The following is a 13,594-nucleotide window of genomic DNA, read 5'->3' as shown; positions in this document are numbered from 1 at the left end:
TGCATCTCTGTTTGTTTGTTCTTTAATTTTTCTAAGTCTTTGTTAAGCATTTCTTGCATCTTCTCGATCTTTGCCTCCATTCTTTTTCCAGGGTCCTGGATCATCTTCACTATCATTATTCTGAATTCTTTTTCTCGAAGGTTGCCTATCTCCACTTCATTTAGTTGTTTTTCTGGGGTTTTATCTTGTTCCTTCATCTGGTACATAGTCCTCTGCCTTTTCATCTTGTCTATCTTTCTGTGAATGTGGTTTTTGTTCCACAGGCTGCAAGATTGTAGTTCTTCTTACTTCTGCTCAAAAGCAGCTATTTTTAAAAATAGTTAATTTGAGGCACGGCATTGTTATACATATCTACAAATCTGGTTAATGTCTGTCTGACTTAACAGAAGTCAGCTGGATTCTCATACCTGCTTCTGCATTCTCTCTGTTCTATAGGTTCTTTTGTTTCTAGTGCATGAGGCCAGTTTAGCTTCACAGAGATATCTAGTTGGAAAAGAGAGAAGTATTTTAATAGCTCCTTACAGACTGTCTTTCATATTAAACAAAACTGCACAAGTGGTAGTTTCTTAAGAAGAATCTAAGAAGATCAAAGCTTTTGTTGATTTCAGAGGTGATCATCAAAGACACTAAAAAGTTTACATAGTTTGAAGTAATGCACAAGACATTTGTATTAGACTTGGGAGGTATTTATTTTAAGGGAGGAATAAGCATGGGATGATGTCACTAAGCCCATTGGAAAATGCAGGAGCCTTCTCATGTGTTTCTGAGGTTCAGAGGTGTTATTTCAATTATATGTAATAAAGGGATCTGGTGAACTACATGACTCCTCTGTTACCTGCTAGGAAGTTAACCAACCTGTATGTTCATGGCTGAGGAGAAAGAGAAGTAGCAGACCATCATTTTCAGAGGAGAGAATTCTAAGGAAGGAAAAAGAATGTGATAGTAGTAGCAGTACCTATTGCCCACTGGGGTAGCAAGAAATGCAGGGTCCTCATTTTATACACACACACGCAAACACACATAAGACTCAGGTTTTGAGGAAGATAAATTACTCTCTGTAAAAAGAGATGCTAACATCTATAGACTATTATAAGTAGTAGTTAAAGAGGGGCATTTGACTAACTTATAATCTAATATCCTAATTTAGATCGGAAACTTCGTCTCATATGTAAGTGATGGGAACTCCATTAATACGGTGGTGTGTTCTTTTTGTCAGACTGTAGGTATACTGTTAGAGCCATGCAGTGATCATGGTGATGGTGAAGATGGCTGTCTTGAGAGGTAAGCATTTTCTCTTGTTGTTGCTAATTAATTATTCATTTTGAGAATTGGAGTTCTTTACAGATTCTGGGGTGAATGTTTTAGATGAAGCTATCCATTATAACATACATTTTAGATGATCTAAAAAACCAAATGTTTTGTTTTGATGGTAAGTATAAAGCATATTAAATGTCCATAAATATTGAAAGTAGATGCAGGTTCAGACAGACATTAGTTATAACTTGGAAAACGTTCAGAAGGAAGAACACAGCCTTCTTGGAGACACTTAAAACTTTCAGCTGATTTGTAGAACAATTTGGGAGTTTATTGATATTTTGAATACATTTCAGTGAGTTAATTCATAGTCTTGGAACTATGGATAGCTAACTGAAAGTTTGTAACATAGTTGCATCAACAAATATGTAGGGATGTTTTTGTTCCCCTTCTAACTACTCCTCCATGTGTCCCAGTACAGTCCTATGCAGTTGGTGCTTGTTTATGTCCTTGGCCAGCAGTAATGGAAGGGGGATCCCTGAGGCAATGAGTATTTCAGCCATATGTAGTCCCCATAGTTACTCGATACATAAAGTCCCTTTAAACAGAAGCTTTCTAGAATGTTTTAAAGTAGGTTGTGGGTGTCGTTACTCTTCTTATGATTCTTTAAGACATTGCTAAGAAGTGTTTTATAATTTTCTTCAGAATGATGATTCGATATTCTAAAAACACATTAGTAATGAAGTTGGAGACTAGATTGTAAATACTGAGAAGTCCCATACAGCATTACTAATTTGGTGATAGCCTGTTGGCAGGGGTAAACCTGCATTAATGCCATTGTCTCTCTTAATTGTGGGTAGGAAACCTGTTCTCTGAGGGCACGTAAATTCTTTGGAGCCATGTCTCTGGAGCGTCCCCATACTCTGAAGGTCCACAGATTTCCTGCTTACAGCAGTTCCTTGTGCTTCCTTTCAGGAGGCAGGAATGATCTTCTTCCAGCCCAGGGAATATTGGAGCTATGGGCTGAAGATAAAAGATTAACAGCATTAACAGGCATCCCCAGAATGATGACATCTGGATTTGGTAGAACAATAAGGATCCATTTAGTGAGGACTCAATCTTTTTCAAGAAAGCTCTTTCCCCTTCAACTTATGTATAGGTTAGCAAACTTGTTTTTAGACCCAAAGATTTTCTTGGTTAAGTGGATTACATTTTGCATGTTTAACACTCAATGTTTCTCAAATTTAGGTGATTAGGTCTTTTAGTCTGTTAGGGTAGAATTTAGCTCATCCCCCCATTTGCTCCCACTCTAAGCAAAAGAGGGCTTTTGCTTCCCAGGGAATTTAGTTTGTTTCTCATGCTCAGCAAGAATCCATATTTAGATCAAGACCTGTCTTCTTGCAGTTGTTTATGCACACTCTTTTATGGCAGGGTAGGAGCAGCACCAGTGAGTATCTTTGTAAATTGCCACAGTGTCTTTGGGGAGGAGAACTTTCCCGCAGTCGGCATATTGATAACCTACTGTGATACTAGATACTGTGTTGACTGGTCAAATAGGTAGAGATCATTTGTGACAGCTTGCTTTAACACTTGTTCTAGATGGGGGTTAGTTTTTATGGGGGAATAAGAAGTGAATTGAGATTTTATAAATTTCCTTTTTACATGTTACCATTATGTTTTTAGGAAGGAGAGGTTTAGAAGTAGTAACCTTGTTTTGATTGTAATAGAATACCATCAGATTTAAAATATAGGTACATAGGGCTTCCCTGGTGGCGCAGTGGTTGAGAGTCCGCCTGCCGATGCAGGGGATACGGGTTCGTGCCCCGGTCCGGGAAGATCCCACATGCCACGGAGCGGCTGGGCCCGTGAGCCATGGCCGCTGAGCCTGCGTGCCCGGAGCCTGTGTTCCGCAATGGGAGAGGCCACAACAGTGAGAGGCCCGCGTACCGCAAAAAAAAAAAAAAAAAATATATATATATATATATATATATATACACACACACACATAGCTATACCTTTAAGAAGTCTTTAAAAAGGAAAAAAGTGTCCCAGAGTGGGAGAGAATAAAGTTATTTGGTTAAAACTAATATTTATTTTTATAAAATCTTTTCCATTATATATTCAGTTCTTTTGGCTTTTATTTATTGTGGATTATATTTTTCCTTTTAAAGTGTTTTTCTTTTGGGGGAGTGGCTATGTAAAGGGGTGGTAAATGTTACTTAATTTTTCTACACCTGAACTGATTCTGTGGATCTTTTCAGTAGTGTGTGATTTTCAGATAATAAGGCTCCAAAGAATGGGCATATGTCCAGTTGTTGTTTTATGCTCTCACCCTGTAAATCCTAACTGTATGAGGAAGAGAGGAATCTAGGTAAGAAATATGCAATGATAGGAACCAATTTATTCTTAAAAGACTAATAACTTCACTTGATTTTTAGGAAAGAATGTTTGTCATTTGACAGTGATAAATTGTCACACTTCATTCTGGTAAGAATTATTTTTCTCTTATGGTTCTTAAAAGTTCGACTAGGTTTAATCTACCAGTTATTGTATCTGACCTTTAACTCTTGGGTTTAATAGGTTGAAATGCAAATACTCTTACCAAATGTTTTACAGTTAAGCAGCAACTTGATTTGCCACTTTAGTTTTTTTGTTTGTTTTTGTGTTATTTGCCACTTTTGGTTACAAGAAACTTAGTTATGAAAACAGTTTTCTCAATTTGGGATCCAAACTTTGTGTTTCAGTAAGATGTATTATAAAACTGCACATTTGTATTTGAAAATAGTTTGAATGGTGGGAGTGGGACAGTTAACTGTAGGCACAGTAAACTAATGAAGACTACACAAGGATATATGCTGGTTGTCTTTAAGCTGGGTGTGAAAAGCTTCTTTGTTGTGAAATGTATTCTTTATTTTAAAATACAGGATTCTAGTAGCAAGATATGTGATTTGAATGCCAACACTGAATCAGAAGTGCCAGGAGGTCAAAGTGTTGGTGTTCAAGGGGAGGCAGCATGTGTCCAAATTCCACATTTAGATCTGAAGAATGTTTCTGACGGTGATAAATGGGAAGGTAATTTTACCCACACACATTATTTTCCTGATAATGTTATTTGTAACTGAAATTACCCAAGGCAGTAATGAGATTACTGCCCTTTTCTTAGCAACATTATTCATTTTTATTTGATTCATGTAAGAGTGAGTGACTATTTTTACTCAAATGCACTAATGAAATTATGGGGCAACTATCTCATTTGAACTAGAAGTTCTTATTTTATCCATTAGCTCTGAAGATGGATGTTAAAACTGATGAAAAAAATAAAATCAAGGATAGGATTTTGTTAATTGTTAAACCAGGTGCTGTCTCCCAGTTTTTGAAAGTCTGGTATGTTAGGGCTTGGGGATCTCACCACTTTAAACAGAGGGCTTATATATAGCTACCTTTTCTTTATAATCATCAGGAATACATTTAAAAAGAAATTGTCTTCAAGGTTATTTGTAAGCACATATTGTACTGTATCCCTGTATCTCTGTATTAGGTTATGAAGGTATGGGAGCAGGGTCCTAACAAATTTTACAAAGGAGAGAAATTTTAATTTTAATTTAAAAAGGCAAGCCACATGGGTATATGTATTTGTCAAAACTCAGCAGATATATACTTAAGACTTGCGTTTCATTGTATGTAAGGTTTTTTTTAATCAAAAGAAGCAAAAAGTATAAATAAATACTGAACTTCAGTGAATGATTTGCATGCAGAAGTGTTTATGGGGAAGTATACAGGTATCTACAGTTTACTTTGAAATCCATGAAGAAAATAAGACGGTTAATGGAATGGGAATGTTATAAAGCAAGTATAGTAAAATGTTAATGGTAGAATCTAGGTGATTGGTATATAGATGTCCACTTTAAAATTCTCTCAACTTTGCTGTGTGTTTGTAAACTTTCAAATAAAATGTTGCGGTTGGGAGTGGAAGTAAGAAGCAAATTTGGATCCAGGAGGCCTCTGGATCATACACCTTCCTATGTAAAGAGACAAGGAGACCACTCAGAAATCTTAAAGTTGTATATTTGTTCACTTGGATGAAGATCCCTTGGTAATCTCACCTTTGGCAAGTTAGCCAGTGACATACAGTAGCAATAACAAGACGAATTGCAATGCCGATACCACGGACTCCTTTTGCCACCTCAAGTCTATGTACCTGATCACAGTAGGAGCATTTTTATTTATTTATTTTTAAGGTATAGCCAATTTTCTAAAAGCCCCAAACAAATCATTGTGCCAATCTTTATTGCTGTCTTTCCTCCTCCCCCTCCTACCCCTTTTTTGGTCTAGGTGTTTGGCATGCCTAATGGCATATTATGTGTCTTAACTTAGACTAAATCAGGAAGTTGTCTTCCATTTACTTTGTTCTGGGTTATTCAGGATGTTTGGAATTTATGAAGATGCTCCCCAGAGTTAGGGATACGTTAGCATTCTGGTGGCAGTGAAGATCAGATGTCCATTTTAGTTATTTATCCTGGCATGGTCACTGAAAAGGAGTGGTGGTCAATAGAGCATCCCTTGAGCTGTAGTAGGAAAAGAGTCTGTGAAAGATAAAGCTGGGATTCTGACAGAGGATTTAATCCTGCTTCTTTTTGGAAGATGCAGATAAATAGCCCTTTACAATCTTTGTCCTAAGGGTTCTGATCTTAAGTTTTAAGCATAGAAGACCATTTGTTTTCCATTGTCTGAGGAGATAGGACATTCTCTGTCCAGCTTCAGCTTTCTGGAGGCTTCCCCAAAGAGACCATCCCCTGATGGTAGGCTCTCTTTTGTTGCTTTGTCAGAATCCATCCTTTACAACTTGTGGTGGTAGGGAAAGTAGGTCACTATGTACTCCTGATCCCTGATTTTCAGTGTCTGAACTGCCCTGTTAGCTACCTGGCTGTGACAAGTCCTCGTAGACCTCCTTCTGGCTCCTCCAGGAGTAAGGGTCAGTGACTTTCAGAGAGCCAAGAGCAGTAGACATCTGAGTAAACTTCTCAGTCATGAACTCTGCATGTGCTTGGGAGAGTAGCTATTAGCAGACCATGTTCTTTCCAACTGTGCCCCATAATACAGAGACTGATTTTCTACAACTGGGAGTCAAGATATTCTAAATAATAGTCTTCCTTAAGAGACCAAATTACTTTAGACCCTACATACCTTGGAATCAGAGACATACCCCATTTGAAATGACTCTTAATAGAAAAGTAGGGTGACTTCAAATGGAGGACCACCTCACTCTTCCTAAGTATGTGGGTTTTGTTTTTTTGTATTGTTCAAAGGGTAGTCCGCAGAATGCAGTTAGCAAGCAGGTAGCACATGTCTGCCACCAGTATGCATTTGTAGCAGCCATCCAAAGATCTTGGTTTTTAATGGAAGTAGACAACATCTTTACTTCAGATTCTTTCCTGCTGACTCTTGAATGAAATACAGTAGGATCTTTTCAAAGAGCAAACTAAAGGAAATATTTTTCTGTCAAATCATTTATACTGAAAAGTTTCAACAGTACCTGATTAAGTTTCCATTTTTTCAGTTTTATGTTTGAGTTTTAATAGAACAGCACTACTTTGATTTTTTTTTTTTTGCCTTGCTTGCTGAAACAGAAATGTATGTTTGTGTTTGTTTTTAAAGTTTGGTTAGTAGTAATTTCTTTGAATAAAGTTTTTGAGCAGAATGCCTAACTGGTTTTAGGGAAATGTTTTTGGTATCTTTGGCTTTGTGTTAGTTATGTGTATGGTTTGTTCTGACTGTGCTGTGTGTTCACTTTAGTATTTTTTGCCATTTTTTCCATTTTATTAGCGTCATGCCCTATCACTTTTCCCCTCATTGATTTCAAAACAATGCATCTGCAGAGAGATGGGGAGGGTAAGTATGGTTCGCCATAGTTTAGCTTTTTGCCTTTTTATGGTTCACTTTGTTTGCCTTTTTATTAGCCCTTCTCCTGCTGTCCCCATATATTAGGAAAACTATTCTGGGTTAAAGATGATACCCAGAAAATATTGTTTTTGTTAGTTCCTTCTTTTCTTAAAACAGGAGATTTCTCATAAAATGTTTATTACCAGTTACTTATTTTCTGGGAAGCAGGTACAAGGGTTGTTTTGAAAATCACTTTATTGCTGGGTTTATTATGGTATTGCACGCTTAGTACTCAATTTTTAGTTATCAGATTGATCTGGGCTTTAAAAACTAAATTAATTATGTTATTACCCTGAAAAAAAGTAATGCTTTAAATTGCTAATGCATAAAGTTAACCTAAATTAGTAGCAATGCGTAGGTATTGTGTGAAGAAAAAGAAAACATCATTCTTGATTTCTGACACTGTCAAGCCATTTTTGCATCCAGAAATACTTAACTATTTTTTGCTGTTAAAAGCCACAGTATCAACGTTTTACGCTGTAGTTATAAAGTTAACGTGTAGATGGAAAAGTCCCAATCCCCACCCTGAATCCAGTGATACTTGAAGATAATTTTGTATTTGGAGTATATTTGTGGATTGTGTGTTTATCTATATGTGTTCTGTATGTAATCAAACCTTATTTGTGCAAAGACATCAAATATCTTAACATGGCTTCATTTGAGAACATACAGGATAACTCCAATAAAATAGATGTGCTTAAGAGGGAGTAGTGCTTTTAAATTTTGTCTTGGTCATACTTTGGGGTGTTTAATTATTAAAATATGTATTATACACAGGAATCCTGTAGCAGAAAATAATCACCACAGTTTAATGTTAGAGGCCAGGTACTGTCAGGTGAGTTAGCTGCTTTTGTTTGGGAAGGTTAGAATTCTTTCGGAGTCCAAGAACTCCATTTGGTAAGTGTTCTGAATAGCATGGGGAATAGCTTCCAGTTCTTAACACAGTAATTTTACAGTGAGGGATGATTTATTCACCTGGCAGCATTTGGCTAAGTTAAATTCCTAACTGATGACTGTTAAGTGTTTACTGTTTCTAAAAGAAGACTTTTCCCTACTTGAAAAATAACATTTTAATTTTAAAGAGCTTGACAGTGTCCCTTCTTACTTTGTGACTGGGTTCAGAAATTTAAAGTGTAACTCCTTATGTGAAATTAGAACTCTGAGCTGAAAAATGAAGCTCAGACAATTTTAAACTATATTAGGCTTTATGAAGACCCTAGTAACCCATAATTATTATATGAACCACTACATAATGATAAAGGTTTAAAGAATATATAGCTGATATTGCGTGACTTTTTTTCCATGTGGAACCAAGAGACCCATGGTACTATTCTTTGTGTTTGTTTTGCAGAGCCATTTCCTGCTTTTAAGTCTTGGCAGGAAGACTCTGAGTCTGGAGAAGCTCAACTCTCTCCACAAGCTGGAAGAATGAATCATCATCCTCTGGAAGAGGACTGTCCTCCAGTATTATCACACCGGAGTTTAGATTTTGGGCAAAGCCAGCGTTTCCTACATGATCCAGAAACATTGGATTCCTCATCGAAAGCACTTTCTTTTGCTAGGTATATGACTTTTATGTTCTTATGGGAGGTGAATCCTATCACATACCCAGGTCCTTTGAGAGATTTTAATCCTCCAGACCTGCAGTTGAGAGCTTTCTCCCCTATTTCATGAAGCATGCTTTTGTAATTTTTTATTTTGGCTGCCCCTAAATTCTGAGTTCACTGAGGTATTTTGGGGGCTTGCTGTCCAATAAGACATCTTTCCATGGTGTTTTTATTCACTTGTGACTGAAATATAGAACTCTGGAAGGGAAGCTGCAAGTGGAGCTCACCAATCCTAGATGTTTTTATCATCAAAACTTAAAATTGATCCTGAAAGTTAGAACCTTTCCTTTGCAGTTTGAACACCAAAAGAGCTCTGAGCTGCTAGATGTCTTTGTTTCTCTTCTGCCTTTGCCCAGACAACTTTTGAATGATTCCCAATTGTTTTCATTGCTACTTGTGTTAGCTAATTTTGTGGTCTCTAACATAGTTTAAGTTTCTTTTTACTACCTGTCCTTTAGTGTTAGGGACTTAATTTCACTTTAAAAATATACTTCTTGGTAATAGTATCATGTTTTATCAGGATAATAAGAGAGATGGTGTCGATAACTTAAAGATTTAACTAACAGTATTTGCCTCTTGTTTTAATTCAGGACTCGAAGATCATCTTTTAGTTCAAAAGATGAAAAAAGAGAAGACAGAACACCATACCACTTAGTCAAGAAACTTCAGAAAAAAATCAGACAATTTGAGGAACAGTTTGAAAGGGAAAGAAATAGCAAGGTAAGTTTGTAGCATTGTCCACTGTGAGGTAGATCTGTTGGAACTTGGAGACTAATGCTCTCCAAGAAAGTCCTCCATCTCTTTCCTGCGAGAGAGAACGAATCTAAGATGCCCAGAGAAATAGTGATCATGTAGATCTGAGATTATATAGGTCCTTAGCCTTCTGATTCCAGACCAGTATTCTTGCCATTGCACCATTGCATTTTTATATTTCTATTGGAAAACAGCTTGTAGAATTCTTAAAGCAAATACTTTACATTGACAAATCACGTTAATGCTGTGCTCTCTGAAAAACCACAGGTAGCCAGGGGATGTGGGGGTGGAGGGATGAGATATTTAATAATTAGAACATGTGAAGTGGAAAAAGCCCTATACTTGGAGTCAGAAGACCCATATTCAAATCTGGCTTCTGCCAGTTGATAGGCCCTCCTCCAAGAGAGCTTTACTTAATATCTTGCCCTGTCTACTTAAAATAAGATGAAATGAGGATTGAGTGAAATCTCTGCCAGGAGAACTATAAAATACTATCTGGGCATAAATTAAAATAACCATTGGGACTTCCTGGCAGTCCAGTTGTTAAGACTCCACGCTTCCACTGCAGTGGGCATAGGTTCAATCCCTGGTCGGGGAACTAAGATCCTGCATGCCGTGCGGCATGGCAAAAAAACCAAAAAACAAAAACCATTGCTTACCCACAAAGGTTTAAATGGATTCTCTTTCTTTTTTTAGAATTTCATATCTTAATTTTATTGATGTGTTAACAAATCTCTTAAAATACTATCTTTATGAAAGAACAGCGTCTATCTATGAGTAGATTTATAGTGGTAGAGTTGTTTTAGGTTGGATCATCTGGGAAACATTCTGAGACAGAGATTTCAGTGCATGCGATTTCCAAGAGAGTGTTTAGGGAGAATCGCAGCTGTAAGGAGTGAGGCCAACATGGTTTAGTAGAGGAGGTTCCATGGGGTCTCAAGCTAGGATGGCTGCTCAGGATTGACCTGAATTGAGATGAGGGCGCCAGGCCTTTTTAATCCCACATAACCAGTCATGGATGCTGGCTGCTCTGGAGGAGGGGTTGTAACCTTGGGCCAGGCAGCTCCTTTGGGCAAAGGCAATTATCAGAGAGGGACTTAGCGCAGGTAGGGGGTTGATGAGTGCCTAATCAGTGATTCTGTTTTCTTAATTTTCAGCCCTCCTACAGTGATATAGCAGCCAATCCAAAGGTATTAAAATGGATGACAGAGCTCACCAAACTGCGAAAGCAAATCAAAGGTATAAAATGTGCCATTTTTCTAATATAATTGCATTTTAAAATATTCTTTATAATAATATCTGAGAATTATAGTTATAATTTTTGATAATTTTAAATCTTGGACACTATCTGGCAAAATAAAAGTTCTCTTGTTCTTTTAGTAGTTATGGTCAAAGTTGCAATACTATATTACATTCTTCCAAATGTCTTTCATGTGTTTTTATTAGTAATAGTCTTTTGAAGGGTACCCTAGATTATATATTCACAGGTGGTATTGTATTATGAAGTTTATATGAAACATATTTCAAATATTAAGCAGTTTTGGGTTTGGGTAGGTATTAAGAATTTTTGGTGGGTATTTCATCCAAGGCTAAGCATAATCATCAGCCTTTTATACTACAAAGACTAAATTGTAAGTCGTCTTGAATCAAAAACTAGGTTGTGTGTTACTGGGTGTCAGTCCAGTATAGCACCTGCTAAGGTTTATTTCCTTTGTGGCTGTTCAGTGAACATGCTTTTTAATAATTGTTAATACCTAAAAAATTATCTGTACCGAGTGTGGGTTTGTAATCTGGAGCATCACATTTTGGTTTATGCATTTGAATTTATTCAACAGAAATTTTAGTGTCTGTAAATACCAAGTACTTGAAGACATCTGAGGTTGTAGCAGTGAACAAGACAAACAGGGTCCCTATTGTCATTGAGTTTATTTACATTCTTATGGTTAAATAAGTTCTCCTACTTCTTTAGAATTTTCCCTTAAAATTCTGTCAAAAATTTCCTCGTGTAACACCAGTTTCCAACCATCAGTGAGAATCACTACCTTGAATATATTACTAATGAGTGTCGTTAAATTATTAGCCTCCTAACTAATTTCCCAATTTTCTTCCACTCTTACTGTCCTACAGTGCCTTCTCTGCATAGCAGCCAAAATTATCTTTTATAAAAACTATGTTACTATCTTGTTCATAGCTGTTCAGTGGACTTCCCTTTCCACTTAGAATAAAGTCCAAACCCCTTACCCAGGCTTTCAAGGCCCTTTATACTCTGCCCTTTGCCCATTTTATCACTTTTCCTCATTTTCTGTCCCTTAAATATGTCATGATTTAGGGACCTTGCCCTGGCTATTGCCTCAACTGGGGAGAAATGTTCTTCCCTTAAATCTTCTATGCTAGGTTAGCTCCTTTTAAATCCATGTTCAACTAGGACGTTACCATCTCAGAAAGGCCTTCTTTGTCAATTCCATCCAAAGGAGTTGCTCTTCCAAAAAGCACACTTCTTTAACATTGTGACATCATTCTACTTTATCTTCTTTATAGCACTTAGCAATCATTGAAATTATTTTGTTTATTAATCTGATTACTTAGTTTTTGTTTTTTTACTTCCTGAATACATGCTCCATGACAACGGAGACCATGTTTGTTTGTTTACTACTGTATGCTCATCAGAGCATCACTTTAGTCGGCTTTCTATGAATATTGGTTGAAAGGAACACCATATAATTCTCTCAGTGTATATATATAATTTAAATATTTCATGTGACTTTGAAATATCTGAGCCTGTGTGTTGTTGATATATAGTTTGCTTTTGCATCTTTTGCACCTTTTTTGACCTAACTTCATTTTAGCTAAAATCAGTATTACTGATCTACCCTCTTGGTTCTGAAATGTAGATGCAAAACACAAAACCTCTGATGGAGAGTTTGTACCTCAGACACGTCCACGTAGTAACACTCTTCCAAAAAGCTTTGGCTCTTCTCTAGACCATGAAGATGAAGAGAATGAAGATGAATCCCGGGTCATTCAGAAGGAGAAGAAGCCATCTAAGGAAGCAACACTTGAACTTATTCTGAAAAGACTGAAAGAAAAACGTGTTGAGAGGTGTCTTCCAGAAGATATCAAAGTAATCTTGAGCTATGGTTTTTGCCCAGACTAGCCTTTAGAATACCTGAAATAAAATAATTACAATAGGGGCATAAAGATGTCTAGGTAGTTTACTCTCCAGGTTTGTAGTTATAGAAGCATGTTTTTATCAGCACAACAGAAGTGCTTGAGTCGAAATAATAAAACTAAAAAAACTAGAATGTGGTCTGTTCACTTATATTGGAGGCAGTTAGCAAGATGAGTGTGTTAAGAGCACGAAATATACCAGAGTTTCAATCTTGGCCTTGTGTCTTAGTAGTTGTATGTATTAAATTCTTAGCTTATGCCAGTTCCTGACTGGTATATTATATGCATTCTGCCGCTGAGTCCCTTCAACAGCCATGTGACTGCGATTATGTCCGTTAAAGTACTAACACAATATGGTTATGAGGACTAATTGAATGCATTTTTATGAAGAACCATTACTTAGTATAGCCTATGCCTAGGGCAGTCCTGGTCAAAGCACTTGGCAACCAAGATCATTTATCAGATGAAATTTGCTGGGAGACTACAGAGGTAGATAGTCTTAGGTGAACTTTTGTCCAGGCAGTGATGAATCCTGATGTGCATTCCTATCTTGACAACAGAGTATACCTCATGATCGAAATATTGGAGTCTTTCTCCCTTCAAACAGAGCTGGATTAGAAATTCTAGTTGCTCCCCTCCCCAGTTTTTCTTTCATTCTTTCTTTCTTTATTTTTGGCTGCATTGGGTCTTCATTGCTACATGCAGGCTTTCTCTAGTTGTGGCAAGTGGGGGCTCCTCTTCGTTGCAGTGCACAGGCTTCTCATTGCGGTGGCTTCTCTTGTTGCAGAGCACGGGCTTTAGGCATCTGGGCTTCAGTGGTTGTGGCTCGCGGGCTCAGTAGTTGTGGCTCACAGTCTCTAGAGCACAGGCTC

At 37.1% G+C, this 13,594-nt stretch overlaps 1 protein-coding gene across 4 annotated transcripts in view; it reads left to right on the top strand.

Annotated features, from left to right (window-relative positions):
• FAM13B (family with sequence similarity 13 member B) overlaps positions 1–13,594 on the top strand; it is an 86,847-nt gene that overhangs the window by 65,550 nt on the left and 7,703 nt on the right. For all 4 annotated transcript variants that reach the window (XM_082651700.1, XM_082651698.1, XM_082651699.1 and 1 more), the window contains 7 exons: positions 1,217–1,281; positions 3,693–3,741; positions 4,179–4,326; positions 8,546–8,756; positions 9,392–9,521; positions 10,712–10,793; positions 12,446–12,675. In XM_082651700.1, the coding sequence (XP_082507826.1) occupies positions 1,217–1,281; positions 3,693–3,741; positions 4,179–4,326; positions 8,546–8,756; positions 9,392–9,521; positions 10,712–10,793; positions 12,446–12,675 (915 nt within the window). The remainder of the gene's footprint in view (positions 1–1,216; positions 1,282–3,692; positions 3,742–4,178; positions 4,327–8,545; positions 8,757–9,391; positions 9,522–10,711; positions 10,794–12,445; positions 12,676–13,594) is intronic.

Source organism: Grampus griseus, assembly GCF_964374135.1.
Source record: "Grampus griseus genome assembly, chromosome: 3".
NCBI lineage: Eukaryota > Metazoa > Chordata > Mammalia > Artiodactyla > Delphinidae > Grampus > Grampus griseus.
Note: the sequence above shows the minus strand (reverse complement) of the source record. Positions and strands in the feature narration are given on the sequence as shown.